General features: G+C 40.1%; 2 protein-coding genes across 13 annotated transcripts in view; one reads left to right on the top strand and one right to left on the bottom strand.

The window, feature by feature from the left end:
- The window catches only part of dop1a (DOP1 leucine zipper like protein A), a 251,460-nt gene extending 228,013 nt beyond the window's left edge, over positions 1 to 23,447 (top strand). For 6 of the 11 annotated variants that reach the window (XM_069932197.1, XM_069932199.1, XM_069932198.1 and 3 more), the window contains 3 exons: positions 99 to 263; positions 5,651 to 5,780; positions 10,236 to 12,570. In XM_069932197.1, coding sequence (XP_069788298.1) covers positions 99 to 263; positions 5,651 to 5,780; positions 10,236 to 10,541 — 601 coding nt within the window. In that variant the 3' untranslated portion in view covers positions 10,542 to 12,570. Of the gene's footprint in view, positions 1 to 98; positions 264 to 5,650; positions 5,781 to 10,235; positions 12,573 to 16,669; positions 16,814 to 23,133 lie in introns of those variants that run through there. The other 5 variants (XR_011355958.1, XM_069932202.1, XM_069932203.1 and 2 more) reach the window with 5 other exon arrangements.
- Positions 10,620 to 26,225, bottom strand: part of pgm3 (phosphoglucomutase 3) — an 89,601-nt gene continuing 73,995 nt past the window's right edge. For both annotated transcript variants that reach the window (XM_069932207.1, XM_069932206.1), the window contains exons 12-13: positions 23,023 to 23,196; positions 10,620 to 12,666 (exon numbers count right to left, since the gene is read on the bottom strand). In XM_069932207.1, coding sequence (XP_069788308.1) covers positions 12,577 to 12,666; positions 23,023 to 23,196 — 264 coding nt within the window. In that variant the 3' untranslated portion in view covers positions 10,620 to 12,576. The remainder of the gene's footprint in view (positions 12,667 to 23,022; positions 23,197 to 26,225) is intronic.

The raw sequence follows: 26,225 nt of genomic DNA, 5'->3' as shown, positions 1-26,225 counted from the left end.
CAAGTGGATTTTTCACTCCAGCATGCCACACACTGCAAAGCCCCTCGGAGAATAGAGGATGCAAACGCTCACCATGTTCAATCACTCTTGCATTTCAGAACTGCAGGTCCTTCAGTGTCTGGCCTGGAAACCACCTACATGGGTGGAAATGGATTCTCTACTTCTTACAACAATCAGCGGTGGCTTGGTCTTTATCTCTCTGCATGCAAATTTCTGGACTTGGCTCTGACCTTGCCTTCTGAAAACCTTCCCCAGTTTCAGATGTAAGTAAGAAGTAACATATTGCTTTCTTAGAAGCACTGACTTATCGCATGTACTAATGCACAAAATGTAATAATTACACAAAATCTGTTCACATTTACCTGCTGCTAAGGCATACAAAGAGGAGCCACTAACATTACCGGGCACCTCCAACAGTAAGTTAAAGAGAAACAGAAGAGAGCTTCTTCATAGACACCGAGTGTCCGTGGATTCACCTCCTGCTCTCCCGCAACCTCTGCAGCTGCACCGCCTCCTTTTCGATCCATTGGCAAACCTGAGTTCTCAGATCTGAACCTTCCATGCAATCATGAAGTTTTCAGTCCTGAGGCCCCTTTGGGAGCCCTTCTTATCCTCAGCACCCTCTTGAATCCCAGTCCTGATAACTGGTTCTCATGAGCCCGGTCTCCAGCAGCTCACAGGTTCTGTGAGTCCTTCAACCACTGAGCCCCTCACTGGTCCATTGCTATTGTCTCCTTTCCTGTTTGTCTCCCAGGCTTCCCTTTCTTAGCAGTGGTATGTTCCCTGCTATGGTGTCCTAAGCCAATCTAGTACTCCCCGGAACCTGCAACCCTTTATGGTCTGCTGTCAAGCATGGGCATTGCCATCTTGGGCACTGACCTTCGTGATTTCAAAGATGTTTTAAAAAGTATTAAGATCTACAGGCCATTTAAAACGAGCCCTTTGCTGCTCAATTAACCTGCAAGCCTGGAACGCTTTTGAAGGGAATGTAAGGGAGAATCCTTAGAGTCTATAAAAATATATTAAGAGCAAAAGAATAACTAGGGGGCCTTAAGGATCAATGTGGTTGTCTCTGTGAAAAGCCACTGGAAACAGATGGAAGTCTTAAATTAATTTTTCTAATTTGTATTCACTGAAGAAAGTGATGAAAGCTTGAGACATCAGGGAGGACTACAGCAATGACAAAGCAGATCCATGTTACAGAGTGGCTGCTGGAGGTCTTAAAGCACATAAAGGTGGACAAATCCCTGGAGCATTGTGGGAAGCTAGGAAAGAGATGATGGCTCTGGCAGAGATACTAGTGTCTTCGTTAGACATGGATGAGGTGCTGGATTACAGGAGGGTGGTTAACGCTGCGCCTTTATTTTAAGAAAGAGGGCACAGATAAGAAGGGGAACAACAGGCTGGTGAGCCCGTTATGAGTGATGGGAAAGTGACTAGGAAGAGTTTGAGAAAGGCATGCATTTGGAAAGGCAAGGGACATTCAGCAAGGCTTTGTACATAAGGAAAGGTGAGAAGAGGATTGACCAGGGCAGGTTGATAAAGTAGGCTGATCCAAAATGTCAGAACGCATGAATATCCCTTGAACTGACCCATTGGATACAAACTTTTATTGGTGGAAGAAGTCAGAGGGTATTAGTGGAGGGTAGTTACTCAGACTGGAGGCCTGTGACCAGAGGTGTGCTGTAGGAATCGGGTGCTGGGTCCACTGCTGTTTGTAGTTAAACAAAAAAATCTGTAAGTGCTGGGGTTGAGAGCAAGACAACTTAGCAGGTCACAGAGCATCCATAAGAAGGGTAACCAATGTTTTGGTCCTGGGCCCTTTGTCAGGTACGCAGGGGATGTAGGGGATCCGTGGTGAGTTGATAGTTTGGATACGGAATCAGTTGGTCCACACCAGGCAGTGGTGGGAGGGTGTTATTTGGGCTGGAGGCCTGTGACGGTTGGTTTTCCACAGGGATTGGTGTTGGGACCTGTTGTTGATGATGTTTACAAATGACGTGTGAAAAAATAAGTGGGTGGGTTAGTAGGTTTGCAGACGACACTAAAATGTGTGGAATTGTGATCAGTGTAAAGGGTTATAAAGAATACAACAGGATATAGAACAGATGCAGACATGGGCAGATAAATGGCAGATGAAGATTAATCTGGACATGCAAGGTGTTGCATTTTAGGAGGTCAGAAATAAGAAAAAGGTACTTTATGCAGTTATTAGTAAGGCTCTTAAAAGTATTGATGTGTGGCTCATTGAAAGTGGCCATGCAAGTAAATTGGTGGTTAAGAAAGCATGTTATGGTATGCTTGGCCTCAGTGGGTGGGGCACAGGGAGAACATACAAACTACTTGCAGACAGCATAGGAAGCTGAAGGGAGACCTGATGGTGGTTTATAAAATTATGGTAGACATTGGTAGGATATTATTCCCAGAGCAAAGGTGTTACATATAAGATGTGTTTAACGTGAGGGGGAGAAAATTTAAGGGTGATGTGTGGGGCAAATATTTCACATGGATAGTGGTGGGTGTCTGGAACAGGCTGCCAGAAGTAGTGGTGGAAGCAGATACAATGGTAACATTTGAGAGTTGATACACATGAAGATGAAAGGAATGAAGGGATATAGCAGATGCAAGCACTAGAGTTTAAGTTTGATTTGGATATCATGTTTGGCCTGTTTCTGGGCTGTACTGTTTATGTTCTAATAACATTTAACATTCTTAAATCATGAATCAAGTATGTATTGAATCATTAGTGGTGAATAACATCCAATGAGGTGGCAAATCAACTTGTCTGGCAACAACAATGTCCCAAGAGTCTTGGTTAATGGAGTTTTGCTGTAATTAATTTTGCTGCTAATCTACCTTCCTCGGTTTAGACATTAAAATATTTGGAAATGAAATTATTTTTCATGGATTTTTCAACATAGCAATAAATGTTCCTTGTTGTATCTAAGTATGCACTTCAAAAAGGAGTACTGTATTTACTAAAACGCTAAAGAAAAAGGTAAGCCCAGCATGAAAAATAAAGTTCAGGTTGGGAACTTTTGAGATGTACAGTTTATCCTGTGGAACTCTTCTATTTGAATGTTCACGAAGGTGGTTAACCAAGGTATGACGTTGATGAAAGTAGTAAATGCTGTCAGCACTAACCTTCCTACTGGTCAGTATGTTTAGAGAGCTTTGTCTTCTGTGTGGTTGACAAAATGGTTGAAAACAATGTTTGGAACACAACATTTTTGTTTATCCTTTATTTGTCCCTGTGCTCCACAGTTTTAAATTTGTAATCAAACAATTCACATGTAATTAAAGTACACATTCCAGATTTTATTCAAGGTTATTTGTAAACATTTTGGTTTGACCATGTAGAAATTGCAGCATTCTTATGCATAGTCCATTCATTCAGGGTACCATAATGTTTGGGATATTTGGCTTCACAGGTGTTGGTGAGAACTCAGGTGAGTTTAATTGCTTCATATGATCCAGGTATGAGAGAGCTGGGCTTGCTTCTAAGCTTTCGATCACTTTTGGAGTCTATAGTTGCCATTTTCCAACATGAGGACCAGAGTTAAACCAATGAAAGTCAAAGAAGCCATTATGAGGCTGAAAAAGAATAAAAGACAATCGCCCAAACCTTAAGATGACAAAAATCAACAGTCACCACTAATGATTCAATACATACTTGATTCAACAGTTTGGAACAACATCATGAAGAAGAAAGAGTGCACTGGTGAAATACAGAGGCTACACTGCAAGATGCAAACCACTAGTTAGCTGCAGAAAGGATGGCCACATTACAGTTTGCCAAAAAGTTTTTGAAAGAGGTTTTGTGGACAGATGAGAGCAAGATTAACCTGTATCAGAGTGAAGGCATGAGTAAAGTGTAGAGGTTTAAAGGAACTGCCCAAGATCCAAAGCACCATCTCTTTTTTTAATTTTTTTATTTTTCACACTATGAACCATACTGATCAAAATACACACAAACATTTCCCTCTTGAATATACACTGTCATTTTCTCCCTTTTGCCCCCTCCCTTCCTCAACATTCAACATATATGATACATTAAACAATGTCATCACACAATGAAAATAAACAAGAAAATTTGTGTCATCTACTTTAACACACTGGGTCAGTTCATTTTGTCTTCTCCTTCTGCCATTTTAGGTGGTGGAGGTCTGCGGTAGGAGTTCTCTGTTGTGTTCCATGTACGGTTCCCAAATTTGTTCGAATACTGTGATGTTATTTCTTAAATTATATGTTATTTTTTCCAATGGAATACATTTATTCATTTCTATGTACCATTACTGTATTCTCAGGCTATCTTCTAATTTCCAGGTTGACATAATACATTTTTTTGCTACAGCTAAGGCTATCATAAAAAATCTTTTTTGTGCTCCATCCAAATCGAGTCCAAGTTCTTTACTTCTTATATTACTTAGAAGAAAGATCTCTGGATTTTTTGGTATGTTGCTTTTTGTGATTTTATTTAATACCTGATTTAGATCTTCCCAAAACTTTTCCACTTTCTCACATGCCCAAATTGCATGTACTGTTGTTCCCGTTTCCTTCTTTCAGTGAAAACATCTATCTGATACTGTTGGGTCCTATTTATTTAACTTTTGGGGCGTGATATATAGCCTGTGTAACCAATTATATTGTATCATGCGTAACCTCGTGTTTATTGTATATCTCATAGTTTGGAAGAACATTCACGTAGAAAGGAAAAAAAACAAATTATCAACTACCAAAATTAATATTGACACAAAATCAACTAATCCCTTTCACAATAGATAACCTTTCCTTTCGAGAATGGGAGAGAAAAGGGATCAAAAGAATAGAAAATTGTTTTTCGGGAAATAAATTATTATCTTTTCAACAAATGAAGTACAAATATGGTATAACTCACGGTACAATATTTGCATACCACCAACTGAAAACCTACTTGAAGGACAAATTGGGAAGCAGGCTGAGGTTACCAGAAGGAAGCAATTTTGAATATGTGATTACAGACATAATGATAATTAAAAGATTTATAACAAATATGTACATCAAACTGCAAGAGAAAGAGGACGAGGAAACATGCTGTAAACCCAAACAAAAGTGGGAACAAGATCTAAACATAAAGATAAAGAATGAAACATGGGAAAAGCCATCTCTTTCTTCTTGATGTTCCAAACTATTGAATTTGGTAATCCTTAGGTTTGGGCAATTTTTTTTTTCAGCCTCATCATGGCTTCCTTGACTTTCATTGATACAACTCTGGTCCTCATGTTAAAAATTGGCAACTACAGATTCCAAAGACAATAGAAAGCTTAGAAGCAAGCCTAGCTCTCTTATACCTGCACCAAATGAAGCAATTAAACATACCTGAGTTCTCACAAACACCTGTGAAGCCAAATGTCCCAAACATTATGGTGCTCTGAAATGAGTGGACTATGTATTAAAAGGCTGTCATTTCTACATTTCAAACCAAAATATATGCAAATAACCTTGAATAAAATCTGGAATGTGCACTTTAATCACATGTGAATTGTGCAATTACAAATTTAAGCCATGGAGCACGGGGGCGAATAAAGGAAAAAAGGGTCTTTGTCCCAACCATTATGGAGGGCACTGTATATTGAATGCTTTGCACTCAGCTTTAATTCACTTTTTACAGGTATCGTTGGGCTTTCATTCCTGAAGTATCTGATGATTCAGGACTGGAAGTTCGTAGACAGGGAACTCACCAACGCGAATTTAAACCCTACGTGGTTAGACTGGCCAAACTTCTGAGGAAAAGAGCAAAGGTATTTTCTTCCTTCTGTTTTCTTCACTTGGATCCTTTTCCCATCTCTGCTGAAGACACTTGCTTTTGATTGTTTGGACAATCTTTTTGGTAGTTCAGATGAGTATTTGTATGTATAGCATAGAAATGGTACCACTCTCAACAAGCCCAATGCTTTTAGTAAAGAAATTTCTTAATGTAACACCTAAAATAATTGAGAGGAAACACACTTCAGAAAACAATATGATCAGAAAATTGGTGTCATGTCCTTGTACGTGGTCACAAGTCATAATTTCTGTCAACCGACAACATGATCCCGCCTCCAGACACAGCTTCCCCTCTCTGCTTTCTGCAGGGACGACTCCCTCATCCACTCATTCCTTCCCACTACTTATGCCTTCATACCTGCCCCCCGAGCACCAGAATTTATACACTTGCGCCCACATCTCTTCCCTCACCACTATTCAGGGTCCCAAACAGTCCTTCAAAGTGAAGCAACACTTCACCTGTGAATCTTCAGGGCTCATCTCGGTGGTCCAGTTGTGGCCTCCTCGACAATGGAGAGACTGGATACAGACTGAGAGACCATTTCATTGAGTACCTTTGTTCTGTTTGCTGTAATATCAGGGACCTCCCAGTGGCCAACCACTTTAATTCCACATACCATTCCCACGCCAATATGCTAATCCATGGCCTAATGCTTTGCTGCCTGCAAATTGGAGGATCAACACCTGATTTCATCAGGACACTTTCCAACTGTAAGGCATTAACATCAACCTTCGATTTCTGTTAGATCCCTCCTGCAAGACTTTCTCTTTCCTTATCTCTGTCTCTTTTCCTCTATCTTCCCACCAAACTTCCTGGTTCTCTCAATTTAGAGAGTCACCATCTCTCCCATCACTTTTCCTCTCTTATCCTCTATATCCGTGATCTTGTATCTGTGCTCCTCCTCCTTCCTCCTTCCTCCTTCCACTCACTGCCCCCCCCCCCCTTTTATATTCAGGCACTTGCCTGTCTTGCTCATACCTTAACAAAGGACTTAAGCCCAAAGCGTTGGTTATCCTTAACTTCCCGTGGATATTGCATGGCTTGCTGAATTTCTCCAGCATGTTTGAATATTGCACTCCGCTTCAGCATCTGCCAACTTTCCTGTTTGACTACAAACCAGTTTATGTATTCCACTTGTATATGGTCATAGAGCTAAAATGGCCAATCATAAAAGCCTAGTTTGTTGGTCTTTATTGCAAGAAGGTTTGAGTACCCCAAATCCTCATTATTCCTAAAGACTTAGGGGTCCAGACTTCCTGTGGATAACAAAAACCCCTTTCTTTAGTATTTCACTCTCCCAGAGTTTTATAGAATTATCTGGCTGTGGTCTCAAGGCCATGTCAAATTGCAATTAAATTTCCTTAATCTAATTGACAGGACATTTGCCTTCCCATTTGCTTTCTACACCTGAATTTTAATGCTATGATTCATGGATAAGGACATACCGATAATTTAAGAAGCATTCTGTTTGTCTGCTCTTCTTTTCGCACAAATCCAGACTGCAGCCCATTGCTCATCTCCACCCCGCTCACTTTGCCTGTTAGTGCTTCCTTTGCACTAAGATTCGGATCCATCAATAATTTATAAAGAGCAGATTTTAATTTAGATTCAGGGAAGTTGTGGCCCAAGCAGATTCTTGCAGCACATTATTGTTTATAACCTTTTCTTTCTTTGGCTTGGCTTCGTGAATGAAGATTTATGGAGGGGTAAATGTCCACATCAGCTGCAGGCTCGTTTGTGGCTGACAAGTCCAATGTGGGACAGGCAGACACGGTTGCAGCGGTTGCAGGGGAAAATTGGTTGGTTGGGGTTGGGTGTTGGGTGTTGGGTTTTTCCTCCTTTGTCTTTTGACAGTGAGGTGGGCTCTGCGGTCTCCATCAAAGGAGGTTGCTGCCCGCCGAACTGTGAGGCACCAAGATGCACGGTTTGAGGCGATATGAGCCCACTGGCGATGGTCAATGTGGCAGGCACCAAGAGATTTCTTTAGGCAGTCCTTGTACCTCTTCTTTGGTGCACCTCTGTCTCGGTGGCCAGTGGAGAGCTCGCCATATAACACAATGTTGGGAAGGCGATGGTCCTCCATTCTGGAGACGTGACCTACCCAGCGCAGTTTGATCTTCAGCAGCGTGGATTCGATGCTGTCGGCCTCTGCCATCTCGAGTACTTCGATGTTGGAGAAGAAGTCACTCCAATGAATGTTGAGGATGGAGCGGAGACAACACTGGTGGAAGCGTTCTAGGAGCCGTAGGTGATGCCGGTAGAGGATCCATGATTCGGAGCCGAACAGGAGTGTGGGTATGACAACGGCTCTGTATACGCTAATCTTTGTGAGGTTTTTCAGTTGGTTGTTTTTCCAGACTCTTTTGTGTAGTCTTCCAAAGGCGCTATTTGCCTTGGCGAGTCTGTTGTCTATCTCGTTGTCGATCCTTGCATCTGATGAAATGGTGCAGCCGAGATAGGTAAACTGGTTGACCGTTTTGAATTTTGTGTGCCCGATGGAGATATGGGGGGGGGTGCTGATGGAGGACCTCAGTTTTCTTCAGGCTGATTTCCAGGCCAAACATTTTGGCAGTTTCCCCAAAACAGGACGTCAAGCGCTGAAGAGCTGGCTCTGAATGGGCAACTAAAGCGGCATTGTCTGCAAAGAGTAGTTCACGGACAAGTTGCTCTTGTTTCTTGGTGTGAGCTTGCAGGCGCCTCAGATTGAAGAGACTGCCATCCGTGTGGTACCGGATGTAAACAGCGTCTTCATTGTTGAGGTCTTTCGTGGCTTGTTTCAGCATCATGCTGAAGAAGATTGAAAAGAGGGTTGGTGCGAGAACGCAGCCTTGCTTCACGCCATTGTTAATGGAGAAGGGTTCAGAAAGCTCATTGCTGTATCTGACCCGACCTTGTTGGTTTTCGTGCAGTTGGATAAACATGTTGAGGAACTTTGGGGGGCATCTGAGGCGCTCTAGTATTTGCCAAAGCCCTTTCCTACTCACGGTGTCGAAGGCTTTGGTGAGGTCAACAAAGGTGATGTAGAGTCCTTTGTTTTGTTCTCTGCACTTTTCTTGGAGCAGTCTGAGGGCAAAGATCATGTCAGTAGTTCCTCTGTTTGCGCGAAAGCCGCACTGTGATTCTGGGAGAACATTTTCGGCGACACTAGGTATTATTCTATTTTTGAGAATCCTAGCGAAGATTTTGCTTGCAATGGAGAGCAGCTCCATAGTAGGTTTATAACCTACTAACTAGCAAATCACTTGTTTACTTGTAATCTCTACTCTTATCTATTTTCAGTCCTTTATCCATGGTCATGGTCAACATCTTTGCAGGACATCTTATGTCTTCTTAAAACCTGAATGTAGTGTATACCCAGTGATTCCTTTGTACAAGTAAAACACAAAAGCCTGCAGCCAGGTTTAACTTCATAACTAAAAGACTTTGATTGGCACATGGATGCAAGAAAAATGGAGCATTATGGGCTGAGGGAAGGAGGGGTTAGATTGATCTGAAGTAGGTTTAGGTAGGTCAGCACAACATTGTTGGCTAAAGGGCCTGTAATGTGTTGGACTGCTCGATGTTCTGTAATTCTAATAGTATTGTCATCTTTCATAAAACTGACTCACCAAATGAAGTTATACAGTAGATGCGTACAGCTATGAAAAGGCCCAACTTGTCCACATCGGTCAAGCTGACGTCCTGGACTTGTCCCAATGTCATAATAGTGCCCACTTTCTCGGTTTCCACTGACAGCTCATTCCAGATATGGACCACCCTCTAAGTGAAAAAGTTGCCCCCAGGTCCTCATCAACCATCTCTCCTCTCACCTGAAACCTGTGCCCTCAAGTTCTAGAATTGTTCAGCCTGGGATAAAGACTGGAAACCTTCATTTATGCCTCTCATGATTTTAAATATCTTTATAATGTCAATAGTCAGGAATAAAAACCCAGCCTCTCCTTTTACTCAAGCCAGTCTTGGTAAAATTCAGCATTTCCCAGCAGTGATGTTGTATTTACTGGGACAATTTGGAATCTCAGGAATTTTGGGAAGATAATTATGCATTCACCTGTTGAAACCGTTGGACAGACGCCGACAGTTTGTCAACTTCTTTCTTTTGTACATTTTATTTTCTGAAAATAACTATAGTGGGCCAGATTGCGCTGATTTTTAACCACTGTTGCAGCATATCCCTGCCTTCCATCAGGTCTAGATTGGTTCCCTATTGTACTGAGTGGATGGTCTCAGCATAATTTACATCTCATCACTCAAGTTTTACTTCAACCGTCGCTGGTACATTTACCATGCTCCCATTCATTTTTACTCAAAAAAAGTCAAGGGTTTGTCACATTTGCACATGTTGAATGTGTTAAATGGTCTTAGAAATTTCTAAATGTCTATAACCTTTCTTTTTGTCCAATTAATTGCAAAATTCTGTTGCTTATTTCAGAAAAATCCAGAGGATGACAACTTGGGACGGACACTACCATGGACACCAGGCCACCTGCTCCTGACAGTTTACTCCATTCGCAGTATTGAGCAGCTGCTTCCCTTCTTCAATGTGCTCAGTCAGTTCTTCTCCAACAAAATCACAAGCAGGCCCTTTGGCTATTCAGAACACCCTCTCCCATACACAAACTCATTCGCAAACAAAAATCTGAAAACCGAGAATCAGAAGACATTGTGGACCAAAGCCAGACAAAAAATTGAGGAAGTTCTGGAGAAAGATTTTCTAGAAAGTGTCATAAAAGCATAACAAAGTTCCATCAAGGTGAGGGTAATCATTCACAAAAATCTGCCAGGTGTATATTTTAGTTTGTATTTAAATTAGGAATCAAAATGTAATTAAATTTTATTTGTACAGATTGTGCTGAATTGGGTCATCACAGCATTGGCTCCGACTGATCATGGAGTCTAGAATGTAAATTACTATACTATTCTAGCTGGTTCAAAATAAATACACTTGAGATGTATCCATTTGCAGAACTTATTAAATACATGTTTTGTCAAGTAACAAAATCCAACTTTCCACAGTTCTTTCAATTTAATCTTTACAGGTAGCTTTTTAAGTATGAAATGCCGATTTGTGTAGATGTGACTATGTGTCACAGGTTTCCAAAAGCTCCTGAAGATGATAAATCACAACCAAGTACAGAGGACAAATTCCCAAACAAATGCCGATGTGGACTCTGCAGACATGGTTGAATTGATGTGCATGCATCCGTCTTTGACGGATCAGAGAAGATTCAGTAGCAATAGGAAAAAAAAAAGAAACAATCAAATATCTGAAAATACATCAAGAACCTGCCAATTCAGGTGGTGAAAAAACACCATGTGAAGCAGCCAGCCTTGGTGATACAATACTGGTGATCAGATTTGCAGTAATCGAAATCAAAAGCAGTAATCCCATTGACTGCAACATTCTGGTCAGTTATGCACAATGTAAATCTGCAGGCCATATTTGTTTCAAGTTGAAGGCTGAGACCCATTCCTTTCAGTTTTGTAATCTGCCAAATTTTATGAGATTCAAACCCACGTTTTAAAGACACTTAACTGATGGAACACACAAAGAACAGGGTAAAGATGGATACACGTTTATTTTTCTCAGAACCCACAACAGAACATGATCCTCTGCTACAGCACCAGTGATGAGGAACAATAAAATATTTTAATAAAAATTGCTGTGGCAGAGCTTGATTCTTTCACTGAATAAGGAACAGATCCACTCTTGACTCTGAATATCCGCCATGGATAACTGATAATTTAATTAGTATTTATTCAGTTAAACCCCATTATTAAAAAAGATTGGATTCTATTGTAATTTACAGCAAAAGTTGAGCTAAGTCTAGAACAGTGAGATTACAAAATATCAAAAAGCCTTCATGATACATAAATATACTTACTAGATGCCTGGAGCTGTGAAAAGCCATTTAAGCAGAATGTCTTCCCTCCGCAGTTACATTTATGAAAGAGGTCGACCAGCATTAGCTTATTTCGTTTTCACCCTGAGCTCATAAATGGTCCATTAATTTCAATCAGCCTTCTCACTTTTTGTCCTCTTTACTTGGTTGTGATTTATCAAAAAGGAAATCTATTTGTTATTTTCAGAGAAAAACAATGGCAATAAAGCAGGCTAGTAATCAAGTCACAGATGTACCCCATATTTTCATGCCTTGTTCATTCATTAACAAGGAAACAAAACTAGTGCAGAAAGAATATACATGTTTCCTATTTTCCAGATTACAGAATGTTTATTTTTAGTTGGTTCCCACACTCATCCCCACATCATCGTTATGGCAATGGTATAAATATACTAGCTTTAATTGTCAAAATAAATCTTGCCCTTTATTCTGATCTCTGCAAATAATGTGGTACATAAATATATTTCTTCATTGATAACTAAATTATGGTAAGTTGTTTTCTCCTTTTTAAAAGAATCCCTAAACTATCTTGTGATTAATATTGCTAACACACAAAGCAGATCAAATTTCATTCTTCAGGTATCTTCACCCAGTCCACAAACTACCAATTGTGGGAATTTGAGTGCATATTTGAAGTTGAAGCTCCAACTCTTGGAATGTATTTTTTTTCCCCCTGCTGTATTTAATTCCAGGCAACCATTTGTGAAATTTGTAATAAGAACATTTGATGAACTCTTATATTATGACAGATGAAGAGAGTCTGTATATTTAGTTTTGCAAAATTTTAGCAATTCCTATTACTGCCAGTACCTAAATGAAGTGTTGATCTAGAGATGCGCCCAAGAAATAAAAAAACTCCTTCAGCACTTCTTAGTGCAGCAGCTTGGGTTGTTCTCCAACTCCTCCAGCCATGTTGTACACCACAAGGCTCACTTCATATGCCAAAGTGTCTGCACTGATCTGCAACAGAAAGGTAAAATTAGATTTTGCAAGCATGCAGGGAAAATCTATTCAAATCAGATGTACTGCAGCAGGGAATAAATTCAGGCCAATTTTCATCACATACCGGCAATCAATTGCTTGCAATCCAAACCTAGCATACTTCTGGAACTAAAATAAATTTGTTGAGAAGAAACTCAAAACACATTCAAATTTTTAAGGTTTATTTATTGTACACAAATACACCAAATGTATATACTTTTGCATCTCCGTAAAGGCAGAGGAAACACTGGTCCAGAGCCCCTACCAAGAAGAAAAAGTGAAGCAAAAGAGTTCCTCAAAGACAGAATGTCTATGAATGCCACTGCCCCATAACCTCTGTAGCTGCATAGCTTCCTATCTGGTCAAGTAGTGAACCTGAGCTCCAAGCATCCAGACCCCCTCCTCTTGGCCCCTGGTTTTGAACCCTGATAATGATTAGGAAGCTGTCAATGCCTGAGGCCCTATAGGAGCCCTGATCACCATCAACATACTCACAAATCCGCGGCCTGGTGAGTCCTTTAGCCACCATACCCCTGTCAAGTCCTCACCCAGGCTTCTCCTCGAAGATGAATGGAGATATTCTCGTGATCTGGTGACCTGGGATGCCAAGCATGGGCATAGCCACCTTGGTCATGGACCTCTGTGGGTTGTCCCATAGTTAAAAAAGAGAAATGCTGGCACAGTTCTACAGGTCAAGTCAAGTCACCTTTATTGACTATACCATGCTCACACAGTAAAGATGAAATAGTGTTTCTCCAGGGCCATAGAGTATATTTACATAAATATAACTTTCCAAATTATTGCCTAAATTAATAAACATGGACCAGACAGGATTGCTAAAAAGAGACAGTTGGCAGATAATGTAGCCAGATTAATTAGTCCACGCTGCTGAAGATCCAGCTGCGCTGGATGGGTCACGTCTCCAGAATGGAGGACCATCGCCTTCCCAAGATTGTGTTATATGGCGAGCTCTCCACTGGCCACCGTGACAGAGGTGCACCAAAGAAAAGGTACAAAGACTGCCTAAAGAAATCTCTTGGTGCCTGCCACATTGACCACCGCCAGTGGGCTGATAACGCCTCAAACCGTGCATCTTGGCGCCTCACAGTTTGGCAGGCAGCAACCTCCTTTGAAGAAGACCGCAGAGCCCACCTCACTGACAAAAGGCAAAGGAGGAAAAACCCAACACCCAACCCCAACCAACCAATTTTCCCCTGCAACCGCTGCAATCGTGTCTGCCTGTCCCGCATCGGACTTGTCAGCCACAAACGAGCCTGCAGCTGACGTGGACTTTTTTACCCCCTCCATAAATCTTCGTCCGCGAAGCCAAGCCAAAGAAAAAGAATTAGCATCATACATACAGCCTAAAAGACGAAAGATTTAAGTGTAGCAGTGGCATTAGATGTGGAAAAAGCTTTCGATAGATTGGGAGGGGATTTTTTTTAATGTTTCAAGTACTAGACAAATTTGGTTTGGACAAATTTTTACAAATAGGGTCAAGGCATTATATAAGTATCCCAAGGAGAAAGTAGTAACTAATGGACAAATGTCTGATCCATTTTATCTGGCAAGATCTAGTAGACAACGTTGTCCGTTATCCCCAGCTTTGTTTATTTTAGCTATAGAACCACCGGCTGGAATAATTAGGAGTGATTTAGAAATTAAGGGGATTCAAGATTGGTTGTGAGGAGTATAAAATTAGTTTATTTGCAGACGATGTTTTGATCTATTTAAACCAGAGCCCTCCTTACGTAAATTATATTAAATTTGGAAGAATATGGTCCGATTTCAGGTTTTGAAGTGGGATAAAAGTGAAGTTATGCCCTTACGCAAGGAGCTTATACTCTTTGCTGAAGAAATACTCAATTTAAATGGCCAAAAGAGGCGATTAAATATTTAGGGATTTGGTTAGACAATAATTTAAATAATTATACAAATTGAATTATCTACCATTGCTTAAAAAAGTTGAGAAGATTTGAAAAGATGGACTACTTTGCCAATAACATTAGTAGCTAGGGTAAATTGTATAAAGATGAATATCTTTTTCAAAATTTGCCTATATTGTTACCACAAAAGTTCTTTCAAGAATTAAATAAACATGTATGATAATTTCTTTGGAAAGGTAAAATGTCAAGAGTATCTATAGAAAAAAATAACATGGAAATATGAATTGGGAGGTTTGCAACTTCCTAACTTTAAGAATTATCATCAAGTGGCTCATTTGAGATTTCTTACTTCTTTATTTGAGGGATCAGGAAAACCGGCGTCGTCAAAATAGAGATGGATAAAATAGGAGAGAAATCAGCAAAGGAATTTATTTATAAATGGGATTCAAAGTTAGTAACTGGTGTGAAGGAGGCACCTTTGCTCAAGCATTTAATTACCATTTGGAACAAGATAAATAATGAATTTGGAACAAAAGGAAGTATATCACCTAAAACACCTTTGATTCAAAATAACCTTATACCTTTTACAAAAGATGAACAATTTTTAAATATTCGGTTTTACAATGGTATTACAAATACCAATCTTGTAGAAGATTGTTATGAACAAGGTCAACTGATGTCGTTTTAACAGTTAAGAAATAGATAAAGAATTACTCGATATATAGTTTTTTGCTATCTTCAGTTGAGAGGATATTTGTGGGAAAATTTAGGTTCAACAATGTACTAACCGGCTTGTAGTGAGCTGGAGGTCCTTATTAGGAGAGGTGATACTAAGAAATTTATTTCTGCAATGTATCTTTTACTACAAGCAGGCACTATTAAAAAGGGAATTCATACATCTAGATAGAAATGGGAGTTTGATTTAAATATTTTACAATTGATGAGAAAAGATGGGCAGAAGTCTGGCAAGCTTGCATGACAAATATTGTAAATGTTAGATAGTTTAGTTTAATACAATTATTTACATTAATTATATTTAACACTGCAAAAATGAAATTGGATTTATCAGATAAATATTTGAGATGTGAAGAAATAGGAAACTTTTTTGCATTCTACTTGGTCATGTTCTAAAGTTTAAAAATTTTTGGATGGATTTAGGAAGTTCTTTCGAACAGATTGTTGGTATTATTTTTCCACAAAATCCAGATTTAATTTTGTTGGGGAATATAGAAGGAACAAGACCTGAATTAAAACTATCATTTTATCAAGTGAAATTATCAAAATAGCTTTTGCAGTGGCAAGGAAGTGTATTGCAGTGATTTGAAAATCAGATGCACATTTAGGTATGGAAAGATGGCATTCTGAAATTCAAAGTTGTATCACTGGAGAAAATTACATAATTTTAGGAATATATATTCAACTTTCGTACAAATTTGGAGCCTGTTTTTTGCAAAGTTTAGGGATAAATAGTAAAAAAATGTACTTTGGCCCCTTAAGACCTGTAATAATCTTCTTCCCTAAAGTAATATAATATAAATACTGTAAGATACCAGTGTGTAAGCTAATCCTTTGTGCAATCCAGACCAATATTATCTTTGTACTTTTTTTCTTTATATAACTCTTTTATATAGCTATATCATTATAACTTTTATAGTGGGGGGTAAGAGAGAGGTGAGTAAGGGAGAGGGGTTAATATCATGTAATCATTTTATTTTTAAATATTACTAAGTTTTGACTCTGAATAATATACAATTACATGGATGAAAATTTTTAAATAAATATTCAAAAAAAGTTAGAAGCTAAATACATTAAAATATTAAAACATATACAGTAAAAGTCCATGGTACACTATGTTCTGGGAATTCAGGAGCCTGATGGCTTTGGGGAAAAAAAAAGTTGCCTAATCTGGACGCAAGGGCCCGAGTGCTATAGTACCTGCTACAAGATGGCAGAAGAGAGAACAGTTTACGTGAGGGGTGTGTGGAGTCTTTCACAATGTTTATTGCCTTTCGCCTGCATCGAGTTCTGTAGATGTCCTTCAACATAGGAAGAAAGCCCTCAATGATCTTTTCCACTGTCTTTACTGTCCTCTGCAGGGACTTTCAGTCCAAGGTGGTACAGCTTCCAAACCAGGTGGTGATGCAATTGCACAAGATGCTCTCTGTAGATTGTATTGAGGAAGGAGAAAGTAGAGGCATTGCTGGGCTTTCTTGGCTATGGAGCTGGTGTTAAGGGACCAGGTGAGATTCTCCGCCATGTGCACTCCAAGGAACCTGATACTCTTGATGACCTCAATGATTGAGCCGCCAATGGTCAGCAGAGCATGAAGTCGACAACCATTTCATTTGTTTTATTAATGTTCAGATACAGGTTACTTGCTCTGCACCAGTCTGCTAGCAACTGCACCTCATCTCTATATGTCGACACCTCATTCTTACTAATAAAGCTGACCACGGTCATGTCGTTAGCAAACTTGATGATTTGGTTCAAGATGTGTTTAGCTGCTCTGTTATGGGTCAGCAGAGGGAACAGCAGCGGACCTCAACACGCAGCCCTGAGGGGGCCCCAATGCTCAGTGTGCTGTTACCGATCCAGACTGCTCGAGGTCTCCCTGACAGGAAATCAAGAGGGAGGTGTCTAGACCCAGCAGGCTCAACTTCCTTATCAGGTACTGAGGTAGGATTGCCATTTAAACTTATGTAGGGCTGTTGGCATAACAACCAGACAGTAGAACCCCAGAGGAGCACTGGAAGACGTCTCCTCTATGCCCAGGGTTGAATCAGTGGCAGTGCTGCCATAATTGCAACTGCAACAGATACATTAAAAAAAGTTTTATGTTATTGATCATTAATTTTGCAATAGGAAGAGGACATTTCCTTAATTCATCCAGGTATGATTAAATAGTTGCTCAATGGAAACCAAAACACTCAATTCCATGGCAAAGGACAACCTGTGAATTTAATTTTTGCAGTCAGTCAAATAAATTATATAGTGAGATATCTACTTTTAAAAAAAAATATTTTTCACACTATGAACCATATTAACCAAAATGCACACAAACATTTCCCTCGTGAATATACACAGTCATTTTCTCCCCTTTTCCTCCCTCCTTCCCAACCCCCTCCCTACCCACTAAACGTTCAACATATACAACACAATAAACCCTTTAAACAATGTCATCACACAATGAAAATAAACAAGAAAATTGTATCATCTACTTTTACACACTGGGTCAGTTAATTTCGTCTTCTTCTCATTCTATCGTTTTAGGGGGTGGAGGTCCGCAGTAGGCCCTCTTTGTTGTGTTCCATGTACGGTTCCCAAATTTGTTCGAATACTGTGACTTTATTTTTTAAATTATATGTTATTTTTTCCAATGGAATACATTTATTCATTTCCATGTATCATTGCTGTACTCTCAGGCTCTCTTCCGATTTCCAGGTTGACATTATACATTTTTTTGCTACAGCTAAGGCTATCATAATAAATCTTCTTTGTGCTTCATCCAGTTTGAGGCCTAATTCTTTACTTCTTATATTACTTAGAAAAAAGATCTCTGGATTTTTTGGTATGTTGCTTTTTGTGATTTTATTTAATACCTGATTTAGATCTTCCCAAAATTTTTCCACTTTCTCACATGCCCAAATTGCATGTACTGTTGTTCCCGTTTCCTTCTTACAGCGAAAACATCTATCTCATACTGATGGGTCCCATTTATTTAACTTTTGGGGCGGGATATATAGCCTGTGTAACCAATTATATTGAATCATGCGTAACCTCGTGTTTATTGTATTTCTCATTTTTCATTGTTTATCTTTATGTTTAGATCTTGTTCCCACTTTTGTTTGGGTCTACAGCTTATTTCATCATTTTCTTCTCTTGCAGCTTGATGTACATGTTTGTTATAAATCTTTTAATTATCATTGTGTCTGTAATCACATATTCAAAGCTGCTTCCTTCTGGTAACCTCAGCCTTTTTCCTAATTTGTCCCTTAAGTAGGTTGGTGATATGCAAACATTGTACTGTGAGTTATTCCACATTTGTACTTCATTTGTTCAAAAGATAATAAAGTATTTCCCAAAATACAATTTTCTATTCTTTTAATCCCTTTTCTCTCCCATTCTCTAAAGGAAAGGTTATCTATTGTGAAAGGGATTTTTCGTCAATAATAATTTTGGTAGTTGGTCATTTTTTTTCCTTTCTACGTGAATCTTCTTCCAAATGTTGAGCAGATGGTGCAGTACTGGTGAACTTCTATGTTGCACCAGTTTTTCATCCCACTTATAAAGTATATGTTCTGGTACCTTTTCCCCTATTTTATCTAGCTCTATCCTTGTCCAATCTGGTTTTTCCCTTGTTTGATAAAAATCTGATAGATATCTTAATTGTGCTGCTCTATAATAAGTTTTAAAGTTTGGTAGCCAGAAGCCCCCTTGTTTGTACCATTCTGTTAATTTATCTAGCACTATCCTCGGTTTCCCTCCTTTCCGTAAGAATTTCCTTATTATTTTCTTTAGCTCATTGAAGAATTTCTCTGTTAAGGGAATTGATAACAATTGAAATAGGTATTGTATCCTTGGGAAGATACTCATTTTAATGCAATTTACCCTTCCAATCAGTGTTAGAGGTAAATCTTTCCAATGTTCTAAGTTGTCTTGTAATTTCTTCATTAATAGCTGATAATTTAATTTGTATTGATGGCCTAGATTATTATCTAGTCAAATACCTAGGTATCGGATTGCTTGTGTTTGCCATTTAAATGGTGATTTTTTTTTCTTAAACTTTGTGAAATCCACATTATTCATTGGCATCGCTTCACTTTTATTTGCGTTGATCTTGTACCCCAATGTTTCTCCATATTCCTTCAATTTCTTATGTAATTCTTTTATTGATAATTCTGGTTCTGTTAAGTATACTATGATGTCATCTGCAAATAGACCGATTTTATATTCCTTCTCTTTTATTTTTATCCCTTTTATTTTCTGTTCTTATCAGTTCTGCCAAGGGTTCTATAGCTAAAGCGAACAGTGAGGGAGATAGTGGACATCCCTGCCTAGATGACCTGCTTAATTTAAATTGGTTCGATATATATCGATTTACTGTCACCTTCGCAAATGGTCCCTTATATAATGCTTTAATCCAATCAATACATTTCTCTGGTAGGTTGAACCTCTGTAGTACTTTGAATAAATAATTCCATTCTACCCTGTAAAAGGCTTTCTCTGCGTCTAAAGCAACCGCCACTGTTGGCGTCTTATTGAACTTACAGATATTGTCTGTTGTTTGTCTTTTCTTAATAAATCCAGTTTGATCTAATTTTACTATTTTTGGTACACAGTCGGCCAATCTGTTTGCTAATAGTTTTGCTATTATCTTATAATCTGAGTTAATTAGAGATATTGGTTTATACGATGCTGGTGTTGGTGGATCTTTCCCCGTCTTTGGTATTACTGTAATTATTGCTGTTTTACATGAATCTGGCATGTTTTGTGTTTCTTCAATCTGGTTCATTACTTCCAGGAGAGGAGAAATTAATAATGTTTTATAGAATTCTATTGCGAGTCCGTCCTCTCCAGACATTTTATTGTTAAGTAGCTTTTTTAATATATCCTGTATTTCCTCTATTTCAAATGGTTTTATCAATTTGTTTTGCTCCTCTTCTTGCAATTTCAGTAGTTCAATTTTAGCTAGAAACTGAAAATTTGTCTTCTTTCCCTTCGTTCTTAGTTTGGTATAATTGCTCGTAGAATTCCTTAAAGCTTTCATTGATCTCTGTTGGGTTATATGTAATTTGTTTGTCCTTTTTCCTTGATGCCAATACCGTTCTTTTAGCTTGTTCTGTTTTAAGCTGTCAAGCTAGTATTTTGTGCATTTTTTCTCCTAGCTCGTAATACTTCTGCTTTATTTTCATTATGTTCTTCTCCACCTTGTACGTTTGTTATATCTTCCCTTGTTGCTAGTTAACCATATAACCACTTACAGCACAGAACAGGCCAGTTCAGCCCTACTAGTCCATGCCGTAACAAATCCCCACCCTCCTAGTCCCACTGACCAGCACCCGGTCCATACCCCTCCATTCCTCTCCTATCCATGTAACTATCTAGTCTTTCCTTAAATGTAACCAATGATCCCGCCTCGACCTCGTCTGTCAGAAGCTCATTCCACATCACCACCACCCTTTGCGTAAAGAAATTTCCCCTCATGTTCCCCTTATAATTTTCTCCCTTCAATCTTAAACCATGCCCTCTAGTTTGAATCTCCCGCACTCTTAATTGAAAAAGCCTATCCACATTTACTCTGTCTGTCCCTTTTAAAATCTTAAACTCCTCTATCAAGTCCCCTCTCAATCTTCTATGCTCCAGAGAAAAAAGCCCCAGTCTGCACAACCTTTCCCTGTAACTCAAACCTTGAAATCCTTTCAACATTCTCGTGAACCTTCTCTGCACTCTCTCTATTTCGTTTATATCTTTCCTATAATTTGGTACTCCAAACTTGGCCTCACCAATGCCTTGTACAATTTCATCATAACCTCCCTACTCTTGAATTCAATACTCCAATTTATGAAGGCCAATATTCTAAATGCCTTCTTCACCACACCATCTACCTGAGTATCAGCCTTGAGGGTACTATTTACCATCACTCCTAAATCCCTTTGTTGCTGTGCACATCTCATTCGCCTACCATTTAATGCATATGACCTTTTTAGATTTGCCTTTCCAAAATGTAACACCTCACACTTATCTGTATTAAATTCCATCAGCCATTTCTCAGCCCACACCTCCAGCCTTCCTAAATCACCTTTTAATCTACGGTAATCTTCCTCTCTGTCCACAACACCACCAATCTTTGTATCATCCGCAAACTTGCTTATCCAATTCTCCACCCCTACTTCCAGATCGTTAATATATATATAACAAACAACAGTGGACCGAGGACCGATCCCTGAAGAACTCCACTAGTCACTGGCTTCCAATTAGACAAACAATTTTCTACCACTACTCTCTGACACCTCCCATCCAACCATTGCTGAATCCATTTCACTACCTCCTCATTTATACCTAATGCCTCCACCTTTTTTGCTAACCTCCTGTGGGGAACTTTGTCAAAAGCTTTACTAAAGTCTAAATAGACAACATCCACAGCTTTCCCTTCATCAACCTTTTTTGTAACCCCCTCGAAAAACTCAATCAGGTTTGTCAAGCATGATTTACCCCTGACAAAACCATGCTGATTACTCCCTAGCAATCCCTGTTCTTTTTCTGTACTTACTATTTAGAATTCTATAAAACATTTAAAGAGTTACTAATTCCTCCTCTCCTGGAAGTAATGAACCAGATTGAAGAAACACAAAACTTGCCAGATTCATGTAAAACAGCAATAATTACAGTAATACCAAAGACGGGGAAAGACCCATTAACACCAGCATCGTATAGACCAATATCTCTACTTAACTCAGACTATAAGATTTAAGTAAAGCATCCAATAAGGCCACTCGTGGTAGGCTGATCCAGAAGAATGAGGCACATCTGGTAGATTTGATTCAAAATTGGCTAGGCCAAAAAAGGTAGTGGTGGAGGGGTACAATTCTGCCTGGAAGTCTATAACCTCCCCTGCAGGGATCACTGCTGGGGCCTGTGAAAAACAAATGACTTGTTTTCATCTGTCACAGCACTGAGAATCAAAATTAAGAAGTCATGTTGCAGCTACATAACATTTTGGTTGGACCACACTTGGAGTTCACACTTGATGTGCAGTTCAGAACAAGGAGGATCTGGAGGCTTTGGATAGGATGGTGAAGAGGTTCACCTGGATTAAAGTGTATTAGCTACAAGGCATGAAAGGACAAACTTAAATTGTTTTCTCTGGCATGTCAAAGGCGGACAGGTGATCTGATAAAGGAATACAAAATTATGAGAGACATAGGTAGGGTTGATAAGAGTCCTTTTTCTCAGGGTAAACATGTCAAATACTAGATTTAGGTGAGAGGGAGAAAATTCATTTACAAGTCTTTTTTTTTGGTGGGTTCCTGGAATGTGCTGCCTGGGGAGGTAGTGGTGGAAGCAGATATAATATCAACATTTAAGAGGCATTTTGACAGGCACATAAACAGGCAGTTATAGACCACGTACAACCACATGAGTGATTTAAGTTGGCATCAAGGTCTTCACAGACATTGGGGGCTGAAGGGTCTGGTCCTATGCTTCAGGTTTTATGTTCCTGCCAGGAATTAGGAGAATGAGTTGACTCATGGCAACTCGAGTGGAACCAATCATAACAAGGATATTTTTCAGTCACAGTTGATACTGTTAACAGATAGCAGAAAATCAGAAATGAAAATGGAGACTGAATGTGGTAAAGCTCCATCCAGTATCGTTGGGAAGACCAGGAAAAGAATACTCCAATAACACAACAGCAGAATGGAAGTTGCTCATTTTCATCCAAACATACCTGAGTGTCAGCTTCAGCATATACTCTGACCACATCTTCTGTACCCGATGGACGTACAAAGGCTCGTGATAACCTGTATTTCTTTAACAAAGTGTCAATGTTTTCTTGCAGCCCTGCAGGAGACACTGCCCTCCTTCCAGCATCCTCAGTGACAATCACATGGCGATCAGACACCTAGTGCAAGTCAAAGTATACAGCAACGTTTGGATTGTTGAAAAATCCATAGGACTTTCATTTTTAGCATTATCTAGTGGAAAAGATACATCACTGACTGAACTTTAACCACTGTGTGACACAAAAGCTCTCTAGTCATTTTTAAATGAGTTACTTTTTACATTCTTTAATTCTCAAGATTTTGAAGGATACAAGACCCAATAACAAATGGCAGTTAAAGAATAAAATTAATGTATGGTTTGTGGCAATATCTGAGATACATCTTATTTGTTTAAACTTCAATAAAAATAGATTTTTTTAAAATTAATGTATGGTATATTTATTTTTTTTAAAAAGAGACCAAATGGGTCAGCTCTCTGACCAAAGCTGTGGGTTGAGAGTACACGAGCACATGATTTAGGATCGTTTATATAAAAAATACACAAAGTGCCAGAGAAGCTCAGCAGGTCAAACAGTGACCTTTATGTTGCAAAGGTACAGATACACAACCGACGTTTCGGGCTTGAGCCCTTCATCAAAGTATGAAAAAATGCCAGCAAGCATCTGAACAAAAAAGTAAGGGCCATGGAGAAATTGGTGGGGGGGTCTGCCAAAGGCAGGAGATGATAGGTGGAGAAAGGAGGAAGGAGGGATGACTGGGTGGGTATGAGAACTGGAAAGACAGGAAAAGGGGGAGGGGAAAGAAAAGGCAAACAGGTTTAGTGGAGGCAGTAAAGTCAATGTTAATGCCATCTAGTTGGAGGTGCCCAGACAGAAAATAAGGTGTCATTCCTCCAATCTATGGGTGGTCAAGGTGGGATAGTTCTCAAGGCCATGGACAGACATGTGCGCGTGACTCAGCATTGAAATGGTTGACTACTGGGAGGTTGCTGTTGTTCCAGACAGAGGGGAGGTGCTGGGTGAAGCGATCTTTCAATGTGCGACCGGCTTCTCTGATGTAGAGAAGACCACAAAAGGAGCATCAGATACAGTAAATAAGTGCTCTGGACATACAAGTGAAGTGTTGCTTCACTTGAAAGGCCTGTTGGGGCCCCGGGCTGTGGTGAGGGAGGAGGTGTGGGCACAAGTATTGCACCTCTTTCAGGCACAGGTGAAGATGGTGGGGGTGCGATAGGTGGGGAGGGATGAGTGCACAAGGGAATTACAGAGGAAACAGTCCATGCAAAAGGCTGAAAGAGAAGGAGAAAGAAAAATGTGTCTGGTGATGGGATCCTGTAGTAAGTGCTTGAAATTCCAGCGGATAATGTGTTGGATGTGGAGGCTGGTGGGGAGGCAGGTGAGGATGAGGGGGATTCTGTGTTTGTGGCATTTAGGGGCAGAGGGGGCCAGAGCAGAAAAGTGGGAAATGGAGGAGATGCAGGTGAGGGCTGAGTTGATGGGGGTGGAGGGGAAGCCACATTTGTGGAAGAAGGCAGACATTTTAGAAGATCTGGACTGGAAGACCTCATCTTGGGAACAGATGTAGTGGAGATGGAGTAATTGAGAGAAGGGGATGGAATCCTTGCTTTGGGGGGGGGGGGGGGGAAAGAGTGTGAGGAAGTGTAGTCAAGGTAGTTGTGGGAGTTGGAGGATTTGTAATACATGTCAGTGGAAAGCTGGTCTCCTGAGAAGGAGACAGAAGGATCCAAAAAGGGAAGAGTGGTATCGGAGATGGACCAGGTGAGTTTGAGATCAGGGTGGAAGTTGTAGATGAAGTTGACAAGCTTATTGTTGGTGCATGAGGAAGCCCCGATGTTGTCGTTGATATACCGGAGGAAGAGTTGAGGTGTCTTGCCCGTGTAGGCTCGCAGCATAGATTACTCCACATAGCCTATAAACAGGGAAGCGTAGCTGGGACCCATGCAGGTACCCATGGCTATTTCTTTGATTTGGAGGAAGTGGGATGACTTAATGGAAAAGTTATTTAGAGGACAAGTTTTGCCAGGTGAAGGAGGGTGGTGGTGGAGGGTGACTGGTCAGGTCTTTGGTCCAGGAAGACGTGAAGTGGTTTCACACCTTCTGTATGGGGGATTGAGGTATAAAGAGATTGGACATACATCGTAAAGATGAGGCGGTCCCGTTCGGGGAATCTGAAGTCATTGAAGAAATAGAGGGCATGTGAGGTGTCATGGATGTAAGTGGGGAGGGATTGGACCAGAGGAGAAAGGATAGTCAATACAAGATTAAACTAGTTCAGTGGGGCAGAAGCAGGCAGAAACAATGGGTCTACCTGCACGGTTGGGTTTGTGTATCTTGGGTAGAAGGTAGAAACAGGCTGTGTGGGAGTGGGAGAGAATGAGGTTGGTGGCTGTGGAGGGGAGGTGACCAGAGGTGATGAGGTTGGAGATGATTTTGAAGACAGTGGTTTGATGTGTAGTGGTGGAGTCCTGTGGGAGGTGTCAGAGAGCCGTTGACTGGCCTCGGCAATGTAGAGGTCAGTGGGTCGGACCACGACAGCACCCCCTTGTCTGCGGGTTTAGTGGTGAGGCCAGGATGGTTGTGGAGAGAGTGGAGGGAGGAGAATTTTGAGAAGGGAAGGTTGGAATATGAGAGAGAGGCGGTAAAGTTGAGAAGGTTGATGTCTCAGCAGCAGTTGGAAATAAAAAGGTCCAGAGCAGCAGCTGGCCAGGACAAGGTGTCCAGGAAGAAGGCATCAGCTTGAAGTGGTAGAAAGGATCGGGGGTGGGGGGGGCGGGGAGGGAGTGGAGAATCATGGCCATGGAAATGATCTAGGATTGTTTATTGCCATTTCCAAGGGATGCTGCATTGCCAGTGGTTCTGTTTTTGTGCTGATGAGATATTATCTGCCTGATAAATGAATAAAAAGGAGCATTCCTACTTAAATCAAAATCACCCATCAGCCATTGGAAAATTGTACCAAGTGGATTCAATACTGATTTCAACAATTCCACATTACCCACTTTCTTGATATGAGAACTGATCTGTTCTGCCGTCAATGTCACCTGACTGTTTACTGACTCCATAGACAGATTGATCAGAGATGTTTCTTTGGCCTCTCTCCAACTTAAGATTACGGTGTTCTGTTCTGG

This window comes from Narcine bancroftii, chromosome 4 (assembly GCF_036971445.1).
Source record: "Narcine bancroftii isolate sNarBan1 chromosome 4, sNarBan1.hap1, whole genome shotgun sequence".
NCBI lineage: Eukaryota > Metazoa > Chordata > Chondrichthyes > Torpediniformes > Narcinidae > Narcine > Narcine bancroftii.
This window is presented reverse-complemented; position numbering and strand designations above follow the sequence as displayed.